Raw genomic sequence first — 15,134 nt, 5'->3', positions numbered from 1 at the left:
CAATTAATTTCTAAAACAAACTTTTAACTGGAATCATAGAAAGGCCTTTTCTGTTCCAAGTCGTGTGGCACTCTTTTAACCCGGATGTTATTGTGTGCTCCACCTCTACTTCTTGCCCGCACAGATAATATGTCGTAGCGAACCTTTGATTTGTACGGTTCGAGATTAGCTCCCACACGAGTTGCACATACTGTAGCTGGTGGCACAGCACTTTTGCTGGGAGTGGAGCTCTTTTACCCCCGAGGGCATAAAAATACATTGTTATCTCCCCCAAATCAAGCCTTAATCTTGTTGAACAACGAGAGCTTTAAGAATCTAGCGCTTGTTGTCTGTACAAGGTAGGATGTTACACTTAATGGAGTGCTAATCGTTAGCTAACGAAACACTTTAGCTTGCTAGCAGCCAATCTTGCTGACTAGATTTATGCTAAAGAGTTTGTCGCTTCGAAATGAACAATTTATCGGGATAGTATCGTTCACAAGAAAACGTAGATAACTCATGTGTTTATATCTTGGGCTCCATACTGCTCCGGGCCATTGTACAGTTGATGTTATCTGCTCTAGTGTCAATAGAAACAGCCTGTTGTAACGCTAGCTAGTCATTTTCTACCTAATCACTCTGTAATGTCTCCAGTAAGAATGGCAATGAGACAGACCCCTCTCACCTGCTCTGGGCACACTAGACCTGTTGTGGATCTGGCTTTCAGTGGAATAACTCCATATGGATATTTCCTCATCAGTGCTTGCAAAGGTATGCACATTTTATGATGTGATACGTTCTCATTAGCGTAGCTGTTCTGTAACACATACAGTGTCCTGCTGTGTAATTTTATTCATCACCTGAGAAAACATTTAAATGAATATACTTTCCCTGACCAAATCATTGAACGTTGTCCGGATTTCTCCATGTGTAGATGGCAAACCCATGTTGCGCCAGGGAGACACAGGGGACTGGATTGGGACGTTCCTGGGTCACAAGGGTGCTGTCTGGGGTGCCACTTTAAACAAAGAAGCCACAAAGGCAGCCACTGCTGCTGCAGATTTCACAGCGTAAGGACATATCCTATCTGCTTGTCGACGTCATGGGAAACAGTACTACTATCAGATTCTCCAAACACAAATAGGTTTACAGTATAATGTTGTGACTCTTTTAAGTCACTGTTAGATCTATCTCTCTGTGATGGGATGATGTGGTTAGGATTTTATTTAACATTATGAGGTCACTGGACAAGGCTTGTGTCATAGGATAATGTGAAACAGTAGCTGAGGTGCGAAGAGATGTGGTTTATTTATTTGTTTATCTTATTTTATTTTATTGCTGTGCAGAAAGGTATGGGATGCTGTGTCTGGGGATGAAATCCTCTCTTTGGCTCACAAGCATATTGTCAAGTCTGTGAATTTCACCCAGGTGAGTCTTTATGTAAATGAGCTTTAGCATTTTACACCGAATGCTGATGTAACTGAACTTAAACACGTTGAGACAATCTTTGCATATACATCAGTGTACATATAATATCGAGGGTTTTTTTTTTTCAGTTTTATGTAAAATGCTTTTAAAACTGCAGTAGAGTGTTCCTGAAAGGTGTATAAAGTGATAAGGTGAAAAAAATTAAAATACTCTAGTTTTATTCACATAGTGCTTTTGAATGTAAACATCTCTACAAAGCAGCTTTATAAGACTCTCAGCCTGAGGCCCCAGTGAGCAAGCCTAAGGCAGCCGTGTCACAGGAAAACTGCCTTTGGTTAAGATAGGAAGAAACCTTTAGAGGCCTTGATTTAGAACCAAGACTCAGAAGGGGAAACCCATCCTCCACTGCTTGGCACCAGGTCTTGAAAGAGTTTAATCATTAATCATTTACAGAATGACACAGAAGAATTGTACACGATTGGGAAACTTCATAGGACAGTTGTTATTTAAGTACAGTGTCAGGGAGTTTTAGAGTTTATAAAAGATATTTTGGTAGTAAATTAATTTGGTTGGGGTGCCAGGGTGTGTTTGGTAAGCAGGCTTTGGGGGGAGGGGTACAGGAAGACTGGCACTGAGGATCAAGTAGGTTATTTCTTGACTTTAGCCAGTTATCATATGAGTATATAGCTAAACTGGCAGCATCTGGTAGATCATTTTATCCTGCACATATGGTGGAACACAAGGATGGAAAGCGAGTGGTGTTAGAGCTCATGTGGAATATTTCTAATGATGGAGATTTTGGTGCTATAGATGCATGGAGACACATAGAGATTAATTAGTATATAGGCACTGGTGCAGGACACCAGTTGCAAGTCAGGGAGGCAAGTACTGACAAGCAGGTGGCATCACACTTGACGGTGGTGAGAGTGATTGTTGGTTGGGGGTATGATAAAATAAGAGCTGGAACAGATGTGTGTACATCTTGGGTAGTCCACCCCAACATGAAGAGAAAAAAGTGAAATTTTTTTATTTTTCTTTATTTTGAATAGCGTGAAAAATATTGTAAACAAATATACTGACTTGCATATTTATGTATTCATTTGCAAATGTCTCAACAGGACAGTAATTGCCTGCTGACAGGGGGTAATGACAAAGTACTACGCATTTATGACCTCAGCAAGCCTGAAGCAGGTAAAGGAAGAGGAAACTGATATGTGTGTATCTGAGAGAGAGACAGCTAGGGTGCGCGTGTGTGCATGTGTGTGTGGTAGTACATGCTTGTACCAGGGTTGAATGTGTATGCTTCCCTTCTTCCAGAGCCTCAGGAGATTGCTGGCCACACGTCTGCCATTAAAAAAGCCCTTTGGTGCAACAATGACCAGCAGATTCTCTCAGCCTCTGAAGACAAAACTATACGGTGAGTTATGATGAGACAGGTTAAGCATCAGTCACACATCCTTTTGTCTGAACCAAGTAAATTTCATAAGTGGCAGGTTGGACTGTATGAACAGAGAGGTGGCTGTTTTTTTGTTCCATGTTGATTAGAGCAGCTACCTAGCTATTAAAAGATATTTCAACTGTGAAAAGCTCTCCCCGGGGTTCCTTTATGTTTGAGTGAAGGTTGTGTGTACTCTGTCATTCAGCCTGTGGGACAGGAACACCAAAGAGGCAGTGAAGACACTCTCGTTCGAGGCATCTGTCAGCAGCATGGAGTACATTGCTGATGGAGAGATTCTTGTCATTACCTATGGAAGGACCATTGCTTTTTACAATGCTCACAGGTCAGTTACCTCAGCAGCGACGCTGCCCTTTTTATGTGGGCCAAGAGCCACTTAATGTTCTCAGACCTATTAGTTATGTCTTAACACCTTGAGTGGCGTTCTACCTCTTGAATGGATTTCTAATGCCTGTGCTGTGTTATGTTTTAACCCTGTGAATTGTACCACTTGTTCTAGTCTTGATCTGATTAAGACTGTGGATGCTCCTGCCTCCATCCACTCTGCCTCTCTGCACCCAGACAAAGACTTCTTTGTGGCTGGTGGAGATGACTTCAAGCTATATAAATATGATTACAGCACCAAAGAGGAAATGGGTACGTCAGTATAACATTCACCGAGTGCAGTCACCTCAGCGCCAACAATGCACACACAGCACATGCATGTAAAGAGCTGTGGACAGAGATCTTTTTTTTTTTTTTTCACACGTGTGTGTGTTTTAGAGCTCTTTCTCTCTCTCTCTCTTCTCTTGCAGAGTCGTATAAGGGCCACTTTGGGCCAGTGCACTGTGTGCGCTTTAGCCCGGATGGCGAGCTGTATGCTAGTGGCTCAGAGGACGGCACCCTCAGGCTGTGGCAGACTGCAGTGGGTAAAACCTATGGCTTGTGGAAGTGCGTTCTGCCTGGTACGTTCCTGCTTTATCTCCTAAATCCACACACAAAGTTGGAAAATCTAGCATCTTATGCAACTACTGCTGACAAGAACTGATAACAGACAAAGACATAGGTGTAGGCTGCCATGAAAGTGTTTGTTTGCTGTTAAATTGTGTGTGGCACACCTTCAATTGTTCGATTGCAAGAGCATGTGTGGTAAGTTGTTATAGCATATGAGGTGCATAAAATGAAAGTTTTGGCACATAACTTGATTTCATTGTGTCACATCTGAGCCTCACACTATTCAACCATTGCCCCCTATGGGAGATGTGAAAGAAAATCTTTCCTAATTACTTTGCTAAGACAGTAAATAAAACTAGCACTGCTTGGGGTGAGGAAAAGAGTAAATCACAGTTTGCATTGTTAGTTTCTTTTTCCACTTTTGAACACAAACAAGTCACAGCATATAAAGGTGATTTGAGCATGATCTGTCAGTCTGCATCACGTGTGCACTTTATGAAGTAAGAAAACGTCATGCACTCCGTGCATCAATGAATGTATGAGTCCATCTTTGCTCTTTATCATCTCAGTGCACTGTGGCAATGTTATGTACTAGAAGAGTACTGTTCTTATTTTATCTGTCTCACACAGAGGAGCTCTCCTCTGAGAACTCAGATGCGCTCTATTGTCCTCCACCTGAAATCAAAGCCTGAGCCCTGGATGGGAGGATGAAGAGAGAAGAGGGAAAGAGAGAGAAGAGAACTAGGATGGCCAGGTTCTTTCGAGACCACAACCCCCCCCTTCCCAGCAACGTGCTGTGCCACCTCGCTTCAAGCAGGGACAGACCGCCCTTGGGTCTGAGCTTAACGTGGTCGTGTGGAAACTAAGCTACGATACATACACACACACACACACACACACATATACACACACACACCTTGAATAAAGAGATCACCAGGATAAAGTAGTAGAGCTGTGAGTGTAAGCCTCCTAGCTGCCTGCTTTCTCTCTGCTGTGGTCGTACTCATGTGGCCTCCACACCCTCGTCTGCAGCTTCTCACCCAGTCTGCTCCCCAGCACTGTGATCACCTTGGGTTCTTTTGTTTATTGTTGTTTTTGTTTGGTTGGTTGTTTTTTTTGTATGTTTTGATTTCATACCTGCTCTTTTAAAACAGATATTTGTTTCAGTAAACAAAGTTCAGAGTGTTCACATGCATCTAATTTGATGAAAGACATCTTTGGAGGAAAATTTCGTTTAAAGCGTCCCAGAAGAAAGGTGTTAAGTCTTTAACTACAGTGGTAATTTGTTGTAAACATGTATACCCCTGAATACCAGGATAGTGGGGAATATGACCTTGTAAAATTTAAGAGTAAAGTGACATGAGTTCTTCATTCTTTATCTTTGGTTGCGATATTGCAGTTATATCATTCGGTCAATAAAATGTTGGTGAGAATTTATTTGCAGTGTTCTCTTTGTACCAGGCACATGATGATAATACCAACCTGATACACCAACCTGATAATATTTAATGATCAAGTGATACTGAATAATTCTCTCTCTCTCTATGAGCCAAGATTCTCACCCTGTAGACACCAGACACAATTCTACTCACTCCTGTGGGTCCAGGGGAGTTTTTAAAGAACAAGGATACTTTACCTGTGGTTAGAACAGATGAGACGTTATAAAGTCAAAGAAAATGACAAGTTTATTTAATTCTTATGTCCATCCTTTAAAAATTGTTCCAGCTCAAAGCCCAAAGGACTGCATGCACCGTTAGAGGTCAACACTGGCTAAGGAAGGGTCAGAGGCTTGATCATTTAGGCACTAAAATGTTTTTGACTGTTCTGTGTGCACGATTTGCAAATTTACCACCAGATGTCGCACTGACAACATCATTTGATTTTGAAAGAACAAAGCCAATTCTGCAGGTTTGAAAAGATGATCGATGAGCTAGAAGGAGGCACAACGTTGTACTTAAGCGTTAATATAGCTACCCACAGTTTTTTGTTCTTCTCTCCGGAAAGCTCCTTTAATTTCATAGTAACTGTGGTTACATGCCGTATGTTGGCGATTCATTGGTGCGAAGGTTATTTTTTCACACGTTGCGCTCAGAGTTTAAACTCCATGTGTGGAGCTGCGAAACAAGTGCAAGTTGACAATAAGTCTACCACCTCAAACACAGTTGTCTCAGCATATATCAGCGAGAGAATACTTGAAAGAAATATTTGAAGTGACAGTTTTCTTGTTACTGTAGCGCACTACTAAAAGTTGTTCTTTGAAACCCAAAAGGAACCCTACCGAAATGCCATAAATGATGAAGTTTCTGATTTTTATTTAGCCGAACACAGCACATATTGCCGTATAGCATATATTTTGCTGGAACTGCGGGGATCTTAGCTTGTTCATGCACTACTTCTCTTAGAGGTCCATTGTTTTATTGTTGTGTAGAATTATTTTCGTGAGCGCCTAAATTTGCATGAAACGACAGCCAATGGTAGAGTCAGATGTTTCATTCTCATCCAATGGCGTTTGGTCTTTTAAGGTGGTCATTGACAGCAATGGGAAAAACTCAGAACGTTCCCTCGGTGTCGACGTTAGCCAATAGCCATTAGCTAGAACCAAACGTTACGCTACTATCTTAGAAGAAGCAGACATGTCGGAATTTCTGGAAGATCCGTCCGTCCTTACTAAAGATAAGCTTAAAAGTGCACTCCAGGCGAACAACGTTCCTCTGCCGAATGGGGACCAGAGGAAAGACGTTTACGTGCAGCTGTATTTGAAAAATTTGACCGCGCAAAACAAGAAGAACCCCTCACCAGATGCCTTTTCCAGCGACGAGGAATTGCCAGCCCCCGTGGTCTCCAACAAAAGTCGCTCTGGGCGGGTGGGTTATGTGTTTTTGAATTTTGAGCACGTAGGCCCATTATTGCAGGATATTTGTTTCATAATAGTTCATTTTACTTTGCAGATTATGATTGCATGTAGCATGCTCGTTTTACAAAAAATAATCACACGAGTAATCTCATATGAGAACAACCCAAGTAAGAGAAAGCCATAGAAATAAATGTCACAAGGGCATAAACCCGGCCGCTGGCTGTAATGACAATTAGACCGTGGGTAGGAAATAAGTGTGGCTGAATCTAGCGGTTTGGCAAGTAGCACCAGTGTTACTCCGGCGAGGTTCCTTTGTAACTCTTTTGTAACCGTTTGAGAGCAGAGTGTTTATTTTGTTTCAGCGTAGGTATACATTAGCTTAAAATCTGAGCGACTTAACACGGCGCTGCAGCTCGTCAAAGGAGTTTAGCACATGTGGCTCAAAGAAAACAAACCGGCATGTTGTTGGCCGACAGTTTCCCGCTTAAATATTTCCGTCCCTCTCTATTGACGCAAAACCTCTTACTATTGATTGCCTGCTCATCGCAATTTGCACCAATAGTCTGTTTTTTCCACTGCAATATTAATAATATCGAAACATTTGACGTATATGTTGGAGATACAGCGAAAAGAACTACTGAACCTAAGCTGCAGAACAATTTAACATGTCGCCATGCCGACCTCAAAATACTGTATCTTTGTAGGAAGTGTGTTAACATTTGTTTTGCACGAATATTTTCATTTTAGTTCCTACGAAAATGTTAATACTTTTAGACAGTGCCACTAACAACAAAGTTCCATAGATGTGTTCATGAGAGAGAGAAAGCGAACAGGCGCGCAAGCGAGTGCGGAGAGAGATGAATGAGTCTGTCATTTTGTTGTTGTTGCTGTCATGTCTTTGGAGGGGAGTTTGAAGAGTACAGCTGAATTAACAGTTCAGAGATCAGAGGAGTTGCTGTTTGAGAGCAGTAAGGTTGTGTATTATTATTATTATTATTATTATTATTATTTATGAATTGCATTGTACTTACTCTCGATATCTTAATTAAAACATCGGGTTATATTTACATACGTCGAGATAAAAAGATAACATACCGAGTGAGCATTAAAGGGGAAATGAGAGTGCTGCCCCATTTTCCTGTTCCAACCTCCGTTTCCCGCTTGTAGTCTATAAAGTTCCTCTCTTTGCTGGGGTGGGGACTCGCACTATTTGGTGTTTAACGATGGCGCTGGTGTGATTGAGATACGAGTATGACATCTTTATGAATGAAATAGCTGTGCACATATGTGTTGAGGGTTAATCTGTGTTTCAGCAGTGCTCAGTTGGTTTGTACATATCTCTTCGCAGGTCTCTGTTGTTTCAGTCAGGTCTATGATGTAATATTTACTAGGAGTGGTGTGTGTGTGTTTAAACATCTCACCCATCAGAGCAGGTTTCAGTTGTCGGAAGAGAATTATGCGCCCGCCCCCCCCCCCCCCATTTGAAAATGCGGGGGGGGTTTTCCTGTGGATTTGTAAATAACTTATTGCATATGGCTGTTTTCTTTGTGGGTTTGGGTTTGGTGCCTATTATTGAGGAAATTCTTTCCCGTGAAAAGGAATGCCTACTCAGAAGACTGCCAGATTTTTTTATCTCATGCAAGATTTGTAGTATCTTGTGTAGAGTCAACATAATATTGTAGTATGGTTTACTTAAGCAGGAATATAATCAGATTTTTCATTTGATCTGACCCTCTGGTATGATTTATTTTAGAATTCATTGGAAGAACATTGTAGCAGTCAGTATCTTTTTTTATCTTTTAGGTTTGGGTGCTAACTTTGTAGTTGGAGATATACTTCCGGTAGTACTGTACTTCTGCAGCATATTAAGGTGGTAAAAAAATGTTGTACTAGTGTCTCTGTACTTTTCAGGGGGTTGTTTTAGTAAGCTTCTATGTCAGCCTGTCCTTTGCCATGTTTACAGTAACATAAATGATGCCTGTTTTATGTGCTCTGTGCTTGATAGGTGGCACATGTCCAATGACTAATGTACCACAGCTGGCCAGAATGTGGTTAACCAGACTTATGCCACCTCATGGACAACCAGTGTTCCACAGAACAACGTAGTTATTGTTACTGGTTTTGAACCACATTCACTTAGTGGCTCAGTGATGTCATTGGCTCATGGGCTCTTGCACAGGTGGATCATATTATTGGCTGCATTACTTTGGCCCAGAATAGTGCTACAATATAAGATTGTTTGAATAGTTCAGGTGTATTTGTCAACCTTTTTTCCAGGCCACAGTGTTTTTGAGACAGTGTAAAAGGAGGAGAAAAAAGACTTGCTAAGAAAAGAAAAAATCTTACTAAATCTTGCATGCTACATGATCAAAGGCTGTTTTTGTAACAGCTTTTGAGAACTTCAGATTATTTGAACATTGAGCTCTCAGTGAATGTTGTAAAGACAAGCTTTGATTTGATTCTGTTCACCTTTGTGATTGGAGGAACATTTCCTCTAGTGTGGATGGCCACATATGCCTGTAGAGTCTAAGGGTGTGGTCAGAAGTGAGAGAATTTTTTTTGCTGCCTTCCTTCCTGCCATGGAATGCAGTGATTATGAAACTCTGTCTTTAAATGGGCATCTTTCCAGATCAGCCCTAGAGTAGGCCTTCAGTGAGAAACTCCATCCAGCAAAGAACAGCTGAACTGAATTGCTCCGCCGTCTCAGTCTGTTGACTCCCCTGTGCTGCACCGCTTCTTTCTCCTTTTCTCCTCAACTCCCCTGAACTCTCTTTTCCCACTTCAGCCCAATCACATGCTTTTCTGTTCTTGGAGTCCTACTCGTTGAATTCCTGGGGAATGTGGCTGTGACCATATTATTACTGCTTCATTCCAACCTGCATTAGCAAAGACAGCTGCTTTTCAACTGTCAGAGTGACTAGTTGGACATTTGTGACATTTTTTTCACGGCATTCTTCAATGTTCTCCAACATTGTCTTATTCTTGAATTTTGGGATTATTAGGGGCAAGTTTATTTCTGTTTTTTTTATTGCCCGTTTATTACTTATTGTTAATTACGATGACAAAGAAATTGCCATAAACGTTAATGTTAAGATGAAGCAGCATCTCAAAGTTCAGAAGAGATAAAGCAAGTTCAAAGTAATTTTTGGTATTTGTAAGGGGGAATATGGCAGAGGGGAGATTCCAACACATGGGCACAAGAATTTCCTTTCAAGACATGTGAACTTCAGACATAGGGCCCAAGGTCCTGCAGACATATTATTGCAGTCAGGTATTTTGCCCTTTCGGGGGGGGGGGTGTCTTGCTGGTTCCAGGCTTGAGAGTGTGTGGAGTGACTGTTTTGTTTCGGATGGAGATGAATAAGACGTCTGCAGAGGATATGCGCTTGTCCTTAGGATTTGGTGGGTATGATGAAATATGTGACTGTGTGTCTCTCAGATGCCTGCTGAGGAATTCATCTGTTCTCAGAGGCTTGTGTATCTAAGGGAATGTATCGGGATTACATCTATTAATACCTTACAACTAATCAGGCCAAGGTAAACTGTGTCTTCTTGTTGTAGCATAATCTGCAGACAGGACACCTTACTCATTGCATTTTGGCACTGGAGTTGAAATAGCTCAATTCTTTTAGTGTGATTAGAAACCTGTTTAGCCAGTTAAAACCCTCATGTTTTCAAACTGTAAGATACAATCACGGAGTAAGTTCCCATTCACGCCAGGCTCCCTGGGTTGGGGGGGGGTAGACAAGAATGGAAGATTTTAAGTGTTAAAGTGACGTTCATGCTTTTAGGAAATCAGTGGGTCTTTTTTGGAAAGCCCCATATTAATCCAAGCTGCCTTTTTACAGAAAGCCACAAAGAAGACTGACAAGCCACGGCCAGAGGATGTGGATGTCATGGAGCTGACCAATGAGGACCTGAGAGATCAGCTCCTGAAATACGGAGTGAAAACTGGTCCCATCTTAGGTGAGGAATCTTGTAAAGTAATAATGTACCATTGTGAAATGAAGTTTCTTGATTTCCCAATAATGTTGATCAAATCGGATAGACCTGCAGTGCATAAAACTTGGTGCTTTATCAATTAACAAACAAACTAACTGAAAGTTATCGTTAAAGTTTTCAAAGATCTTCAAATGGATTTGAGCACTTTTGTCTAGGAATTTATTTATAGGACTAGATATCCATACTTTTCTGTAACACCTGTTTATTTATAGAAGTTGTTAGCCACACGCTGTGAGTCTTTTAATCTCGCTCTTTTAGCTTTTCTGAGCTCCTTAAAGTGTAAGCAACCTTTGACCTTTGCTTGACACTTTGTGCGAACTGTGTGCTCTCCTTTATCACATTCTCTCTGTTTGCCTCAGCATCTACCCGTAAAGTGTACGAGAAGAAACTGCAGAAGTTGTTGGATCAAGGTCCTCCTGAGGAGGTGGTTCTATTGGCTGAGTCCACTAAAGCAGACAGCAACCAGAATGGCAACACCGATTCAGACCAGTACAGCGACAAGGAAGAAGGTAGTGAAATGACCATTTCCAAACTTTTTGAGATTAAAATGTAGCCTAAATAAAATCTGTAGTGGCTTTCGTTATTAAACACAACTCAAAGTGCCTCCAAATCTGTTCATCTGTTCAGTTATTCAGTTATCTGTGTTCATTTAGCAGAAGCTTTTATCCAAAGCTACATTTGTTCAATGACTTTTGTCTGTTTTTCTGTGCTGTTTATTTCAAATCCTGATCCCAAACTTCAGAAGCGCTTTGAACAAATATTTCAAGCAGGACTGTGTATTACAGATACACTCGTATAATCACTTTTGCTCTGTTCTTTGATAAGTGGCACCCTCTATTGGTTATTATCATTGTAAACAAGTACATCCATCCTGCAGACCCTGCTCCAGAGCCACAGCCTGAGCCAGAACCAGAACCCGAGCCAGAACCCGTACCTGTAACGGCAAGACCGCTGAGGAGCAGAGGGAAGACCCCAGTCACCACCAGAAACCGCAGCAGCCAGCACAACAGGGTAAGAGCAATGAATTAAACAGTTCAGTTTTGATCTCACATTCATGATAATCTGTCTCCATCCTTTGGTGGTGAGCACAGTTGACACATCTGGCTTCAATCAACCTCTGTTTCTGTTCCTCATTCTTTTCTCTGTGGGTCAATAGTGGAAGACGGAAATTTCACTTTAACGCCCATATAAGCTCAGTGTCTAGCCCTTTGCTTTCTAAGGTTTTGGGGTAAATGGGTTCTACGCCCAGGAGATCCACATGACTTGGATTAAGTTGTTTTCTCCTTTATGCTCCATGCCCAGGTTCTGTTCTTCTTTCCTCTTACTTCCCTCTTGTCCAGTAAGCACTCTCTGGTTAATCCTCGACTTATCTTCTCACTTTCCTCCTCCCCTCCCCCAGCCACTTCCACACCTTCTCTTTATGACTACCAGGAAACCTTGTGTTTTTTTATATAATCACCCCTAATACTGCGGGCCGTGGGACCTGTACACCACATATCACACCTGGAACTGAAGCTTTCTTTTTTGTGGTTGAGGTGACAGAAGACATATGAATTGAATGTTTAATTCTTGAAAGAAAATGCATGTGCTCTCAAAGGTTTTCGTTAACCTGCTTAGTTGTGGCTGTATGTTTGCTTTGTAAATGCTGATTACCCCAGAATCTGTAGGTGAGACTTAATCTGTCTGAGGCCTTGCCCTGGTCAGACTTCTGCTGGCTATAGTTTGGCAGTAGCTCCACCTTCTGTTGAGATCCCAAAAAGACTGGGAATTAAGATTTTGTGGCAAGTCTTTCTTCAAACACCAAATGTTGGTTTGCCTCTGTGTTTTGGGGGCCTTCGTGTGTATGGTCAATTTTTAATGTGTAAGCATGTGTGTAGTTTGATCTACAGGAGGATGAGGAAGATGACCAAAATGAAGATCTGATCTTAAATGTTAAGAGGAGACCAAGACAAATGTCTCACAGGCAGGATCAGTCAGTCCACGCCTGTGATGACTCTCTAAATTCACAGTCACCCCCCTCACTCACAGTACTCTGTTCACAGATCACGGTAATACTCTGTATTTAGTTGTGTTAATTGTTTGGGAGGAGAACACTTTGTTGGAACAGGTAAGTGCATTAGCGTCTGCTTCTCCGATTTTAAAGGTGGACCCCAAAGAGTGTAAGCTAGTTCTGGGAGTTAAGTCTTTGAAGCCATCGTCCATAACTGCACTGGCTTCAGCTGAAACGCTTGGCCCCTCTGGGCACACAGTCCCATCTGTGTCCTCTCAGGTCAGCCAAATGACATCTGTCTCTACACCCTCACTTTCCTTGAGAGAGCCACCTGCCTGTGATCTTCCAGATAAGCCAATGTCCCTCAAGTACAGGCTCAGCAAGGTTTGCCCTATGTTTTCATTTCTTTTTATGTCACATGGTTGAGGTTTGGTGTGTTGCTTGTACCATAATAATTCAGCCTTTCTTAGTAAGGTGTGGATGATTGTTTGCGTTGGTAGCCACAGAGAGGTGAAATCACTGATCAAGGGACACTGACATAGCTTTCTCATGTTGGAGCAGAAAACCCTGGACCCTATAGATGCCCAGGAAAATCTGAGACAGAAGAAAATGACCCCCTTCCTCTCCTCCCTCATCCCTGTCAAAGAATGGGATGGCATTCCTCCAGCTGCAGGGGTAGGGCAGCTGTGGCTATAGGCCGCTGGACAGTAATACCAGCGTCACTTTTGATGGTGGAATCTGGGCATAGAATGGCACCCATCTCCTAGTCCTCAGGGTTTGTTCTTGTTATCAGTTGGGGTGAAGCACTCCAACTCCCACTCTCTGTTTTTTTGTTTTGTTGGGGGTTTTTTTTCTTGTGGTCTGATGTTGTTTGCCTGTTCTCATGGGGTCCACTCACACTACGGTCTCTGGAATACAGAACTGTAATTTTTTTTTCTCTCTCTGGAAACATTCAGAGGAGAACTGGGTGTGATGTAGACTTCACCACAAGGGTGCATGTTGTGATGGAGCTATCCCCACGTTATATCAGCTAAACAGATCTTCAGATCTTTTCAGAACATTTCCACAGGAGATGTAGCGTTTTTTTTTCTGTCAGTCCTCCTCACTGTTGCTCCACCCACACACTTTAATTACCTCTCTGCTTTGTGTGCTGTGCAGGTGGAGAAGGTTTCTGCTGGCGATCACAGCTCCAGCGTCATTGAGAAGGATATATTGAAAGAGATGTTTCCTAATGAGATCAGTACCCCCACTGGGATCACGTAAGTCTACATTATCTGTTTCTCAACATCCAAAAAGACTGAAGCACCCTGTAGCGCACTTACATACAAAAATTCTGCTATCTTGTTCCGTTCCTCTCACAGACATGGTCAGATTGCTTTCTACCTTGAGTCTGTGTTGCTTGTAGACATAACCATTGTTGTTACTGAATTTTATATCTTTACATATATCTTTTTGTGTTCTACCTTCTCTTTAGTGCCACGCGTCGGCCCCCAATCCGTGGAGCAGCGGGCCGGCCCATCAGCGATGCTTGGTTAGAAGAGTCACGCGTGTTACTCACAGGGCTCAGGGAAACAAGCTTCACCCACTCAGAGAGCCGCTCTGTGCCTCACTTGGCCACATCCCGCCCCACAGCGCCCCCTAGTGAGCCGAGGCGAGCGCGCCGCTGGTGCTCTGTGTGGGTGCAGCTGTTGCTGTTTAGCGTTCTCGCTGGCTTCCTGTTCTTGGTGTACCAGGCCATGGAGACGAACGAGCTCAACCCCTTCAACAGCCTGGGCATCATCATCAGCAGCAGCAGCGACAGTGCAGGCGAAACCAGCAAATGATTTCTCCTTTTTTTTGCTTTTTTTCTCTCTTCCTTGCTTGTTTTTTTTTTTTTTTTTTCTTCCCAACCTCCTTGTCTCAGATTCACCACCCATGCTGCTGTTAGCGCAGCAGCCTCAGACACTGTGTTAAAGACCGCCCCTGGACCTCTCAGTCCATCCCTCGTGTCTCTTTTTTTACTCTCTCTGATCATGGAAAGACAGTACTCCACCTCTCACCCTCTGTTCTGCTGTGTAATCTGGTAAAGATGGATGAAATCTGTCACTCCATTAGAACAACAGCAGAGTGACTTCCAGAAAACTACGTGGACTTTGTTTATCTGGTCATGTCTTTTTTTTTTTCCTTTTCTTTTTGATCTTGTTTTTTTTTGGGGGGGGGGGGTGTTTGAATGTATGTGAGTGTTTGTTTATTTTTTTGCATGTATGCTTTTATACTTTCATGTCTGCTTTTGAGGGGGCATCATTTTGGGCTCTTGTGATGGTGTCCTTACAAGACAAGAGAGTCTTTTTTTTAAGGCCAGGAAGGCAGACTGAAAGAACCGCTAGCAGAGTCCAGATCAACTGTTATGATATATTTGTAATCATAATATTTAGTCTTTGTGTGACAGGCATTGGCTGATTTATACGTTTTCATCTGTAGCTCTCACATGCCAGAGCCAATTTTAATTGCCAT

The 15,134-nt window shown here is 42.3% G+C and overlaps 2 protein-coding genes across 3 annotated transcripts; both read left to right on the top strand.

The window, feature by feature from the left end:
• The first annotated feature begins 139 nt into the window (after positions 1–139).
• strap (serine/threonine kinase receptor associated protein) lies at positions 140–5,233 on the top strand. Of its 2 annotated transcripts, none has more exons than XM_030769074.1 (10): positions 140–338; positions 638–750; positions 914–1,049; positions 1,326–1,407; positions 2,526–2,598; positions 2,725–2,824; positions 3,051–3,188; positions 3,363–3,499; positions 3,658–3,807; positions 4,427–5,233. In XM_030769074.1, the coding sequence occupies exons 2-10, from the start codon at positions 639–641 to the stop codon at positions 4,486–4,488; spliced, it is 990 nt and encodes a 329-aa protein (XP_030624934.1). In that variant the 5' UTR covers positions 140–338; position 638; the 3' UTR covers positions 4,489–5,233. The 2 variants fall into 2 exon arrangements, with proteins under 2 accessions (XP_030624934.1, XP_030624925.1); XM_030769065.1 differs by having other exon boundaries at positions 634–750.
• Positions 5,234–6,429: 1,196 nt separating this feature from the next.
• Positions 6,430–14,464, top strand: tmpoa (thymopoietin a). Its single transcript, XM_030780483.1, has 6 exons — positions 6,430–6,660; positions 10,498–10,615; positions 11,011–11,160; positions 11,529–11,662; positions 13,800–13,900; positions 14,116–14,464. Exons 1-6 carry the CDS (start codon positions 6,430–6,432, stop codon positions 14,462–14,464), a joined length of 1,083 nt encoding a protein of 360 aa, XP_030636343.1.
• Positions 14,465–15,134: the final 670 nt, after the last annotated feature.

Source organism: Chanos chanos, chromosome 1 (assembly GCF_902362185.1).
Source record: "Chanos chanos chromosome 1, fChaCha1.1, whole genome shotgun sequence".
NCBI lineage: Eukaryota > Metazoa > Chordata > Actinopteri > Gonorynchiformes > Chanidae > Chanos > Chanos chanos.
The sequence above is the reverse complement of the archived record's forward strand: the minus strand, read 5'-3'. Positions and strand labels throughout refer to the sequence as shown.

Excerpts from the sequence above, each read along its gene's own strand:
- strap (XM_030769074.1), top strand. The coding sequence starts at position 639 with ATGGCAATGAGACAGACCCCTCTCACCTGCTCTGGGCACACTAGACCT. Across the intron at positions 1,050-1,325 it reads GCTGCTGCAGATTTCACAGC|AAAGGTATGGGATGCTGTGT; the intron begins GTAAGGACATAT and ends ATTGCTGTGCAG. Across the intron at positions 3,189-3,362 it reads GCTTTTTACAATGCTCACAG|TCTTGATCTGATTAAGACTG; the intron begins GTCAGTTACCTC and ends CACTTGTTCTAG.
- tmpoa (XM_030780483.1), top strand. The coding sequence starts at position 6,430 with ATGTCGGAATTTCTGGAAGATCCGTCCGTCCTTACTAAAGATAAGCTT. Across the intron at positions 6,661-10,497 it reads ACAAAAGTCGCTCTGGGCGG|AAAGCCACAAAGAAGACTGA; the intron begins GTGGGTTATGTG and ends GCCTTTTTACAG. Across the intron at positions 11,663-13,799 it reads GCAGCAGCCAGCACAACAGG|GTGGAGAAGGTTTCTGCTGG; the intron begins GTAAGAGCAATG and ends TGTGCTGTGCAG.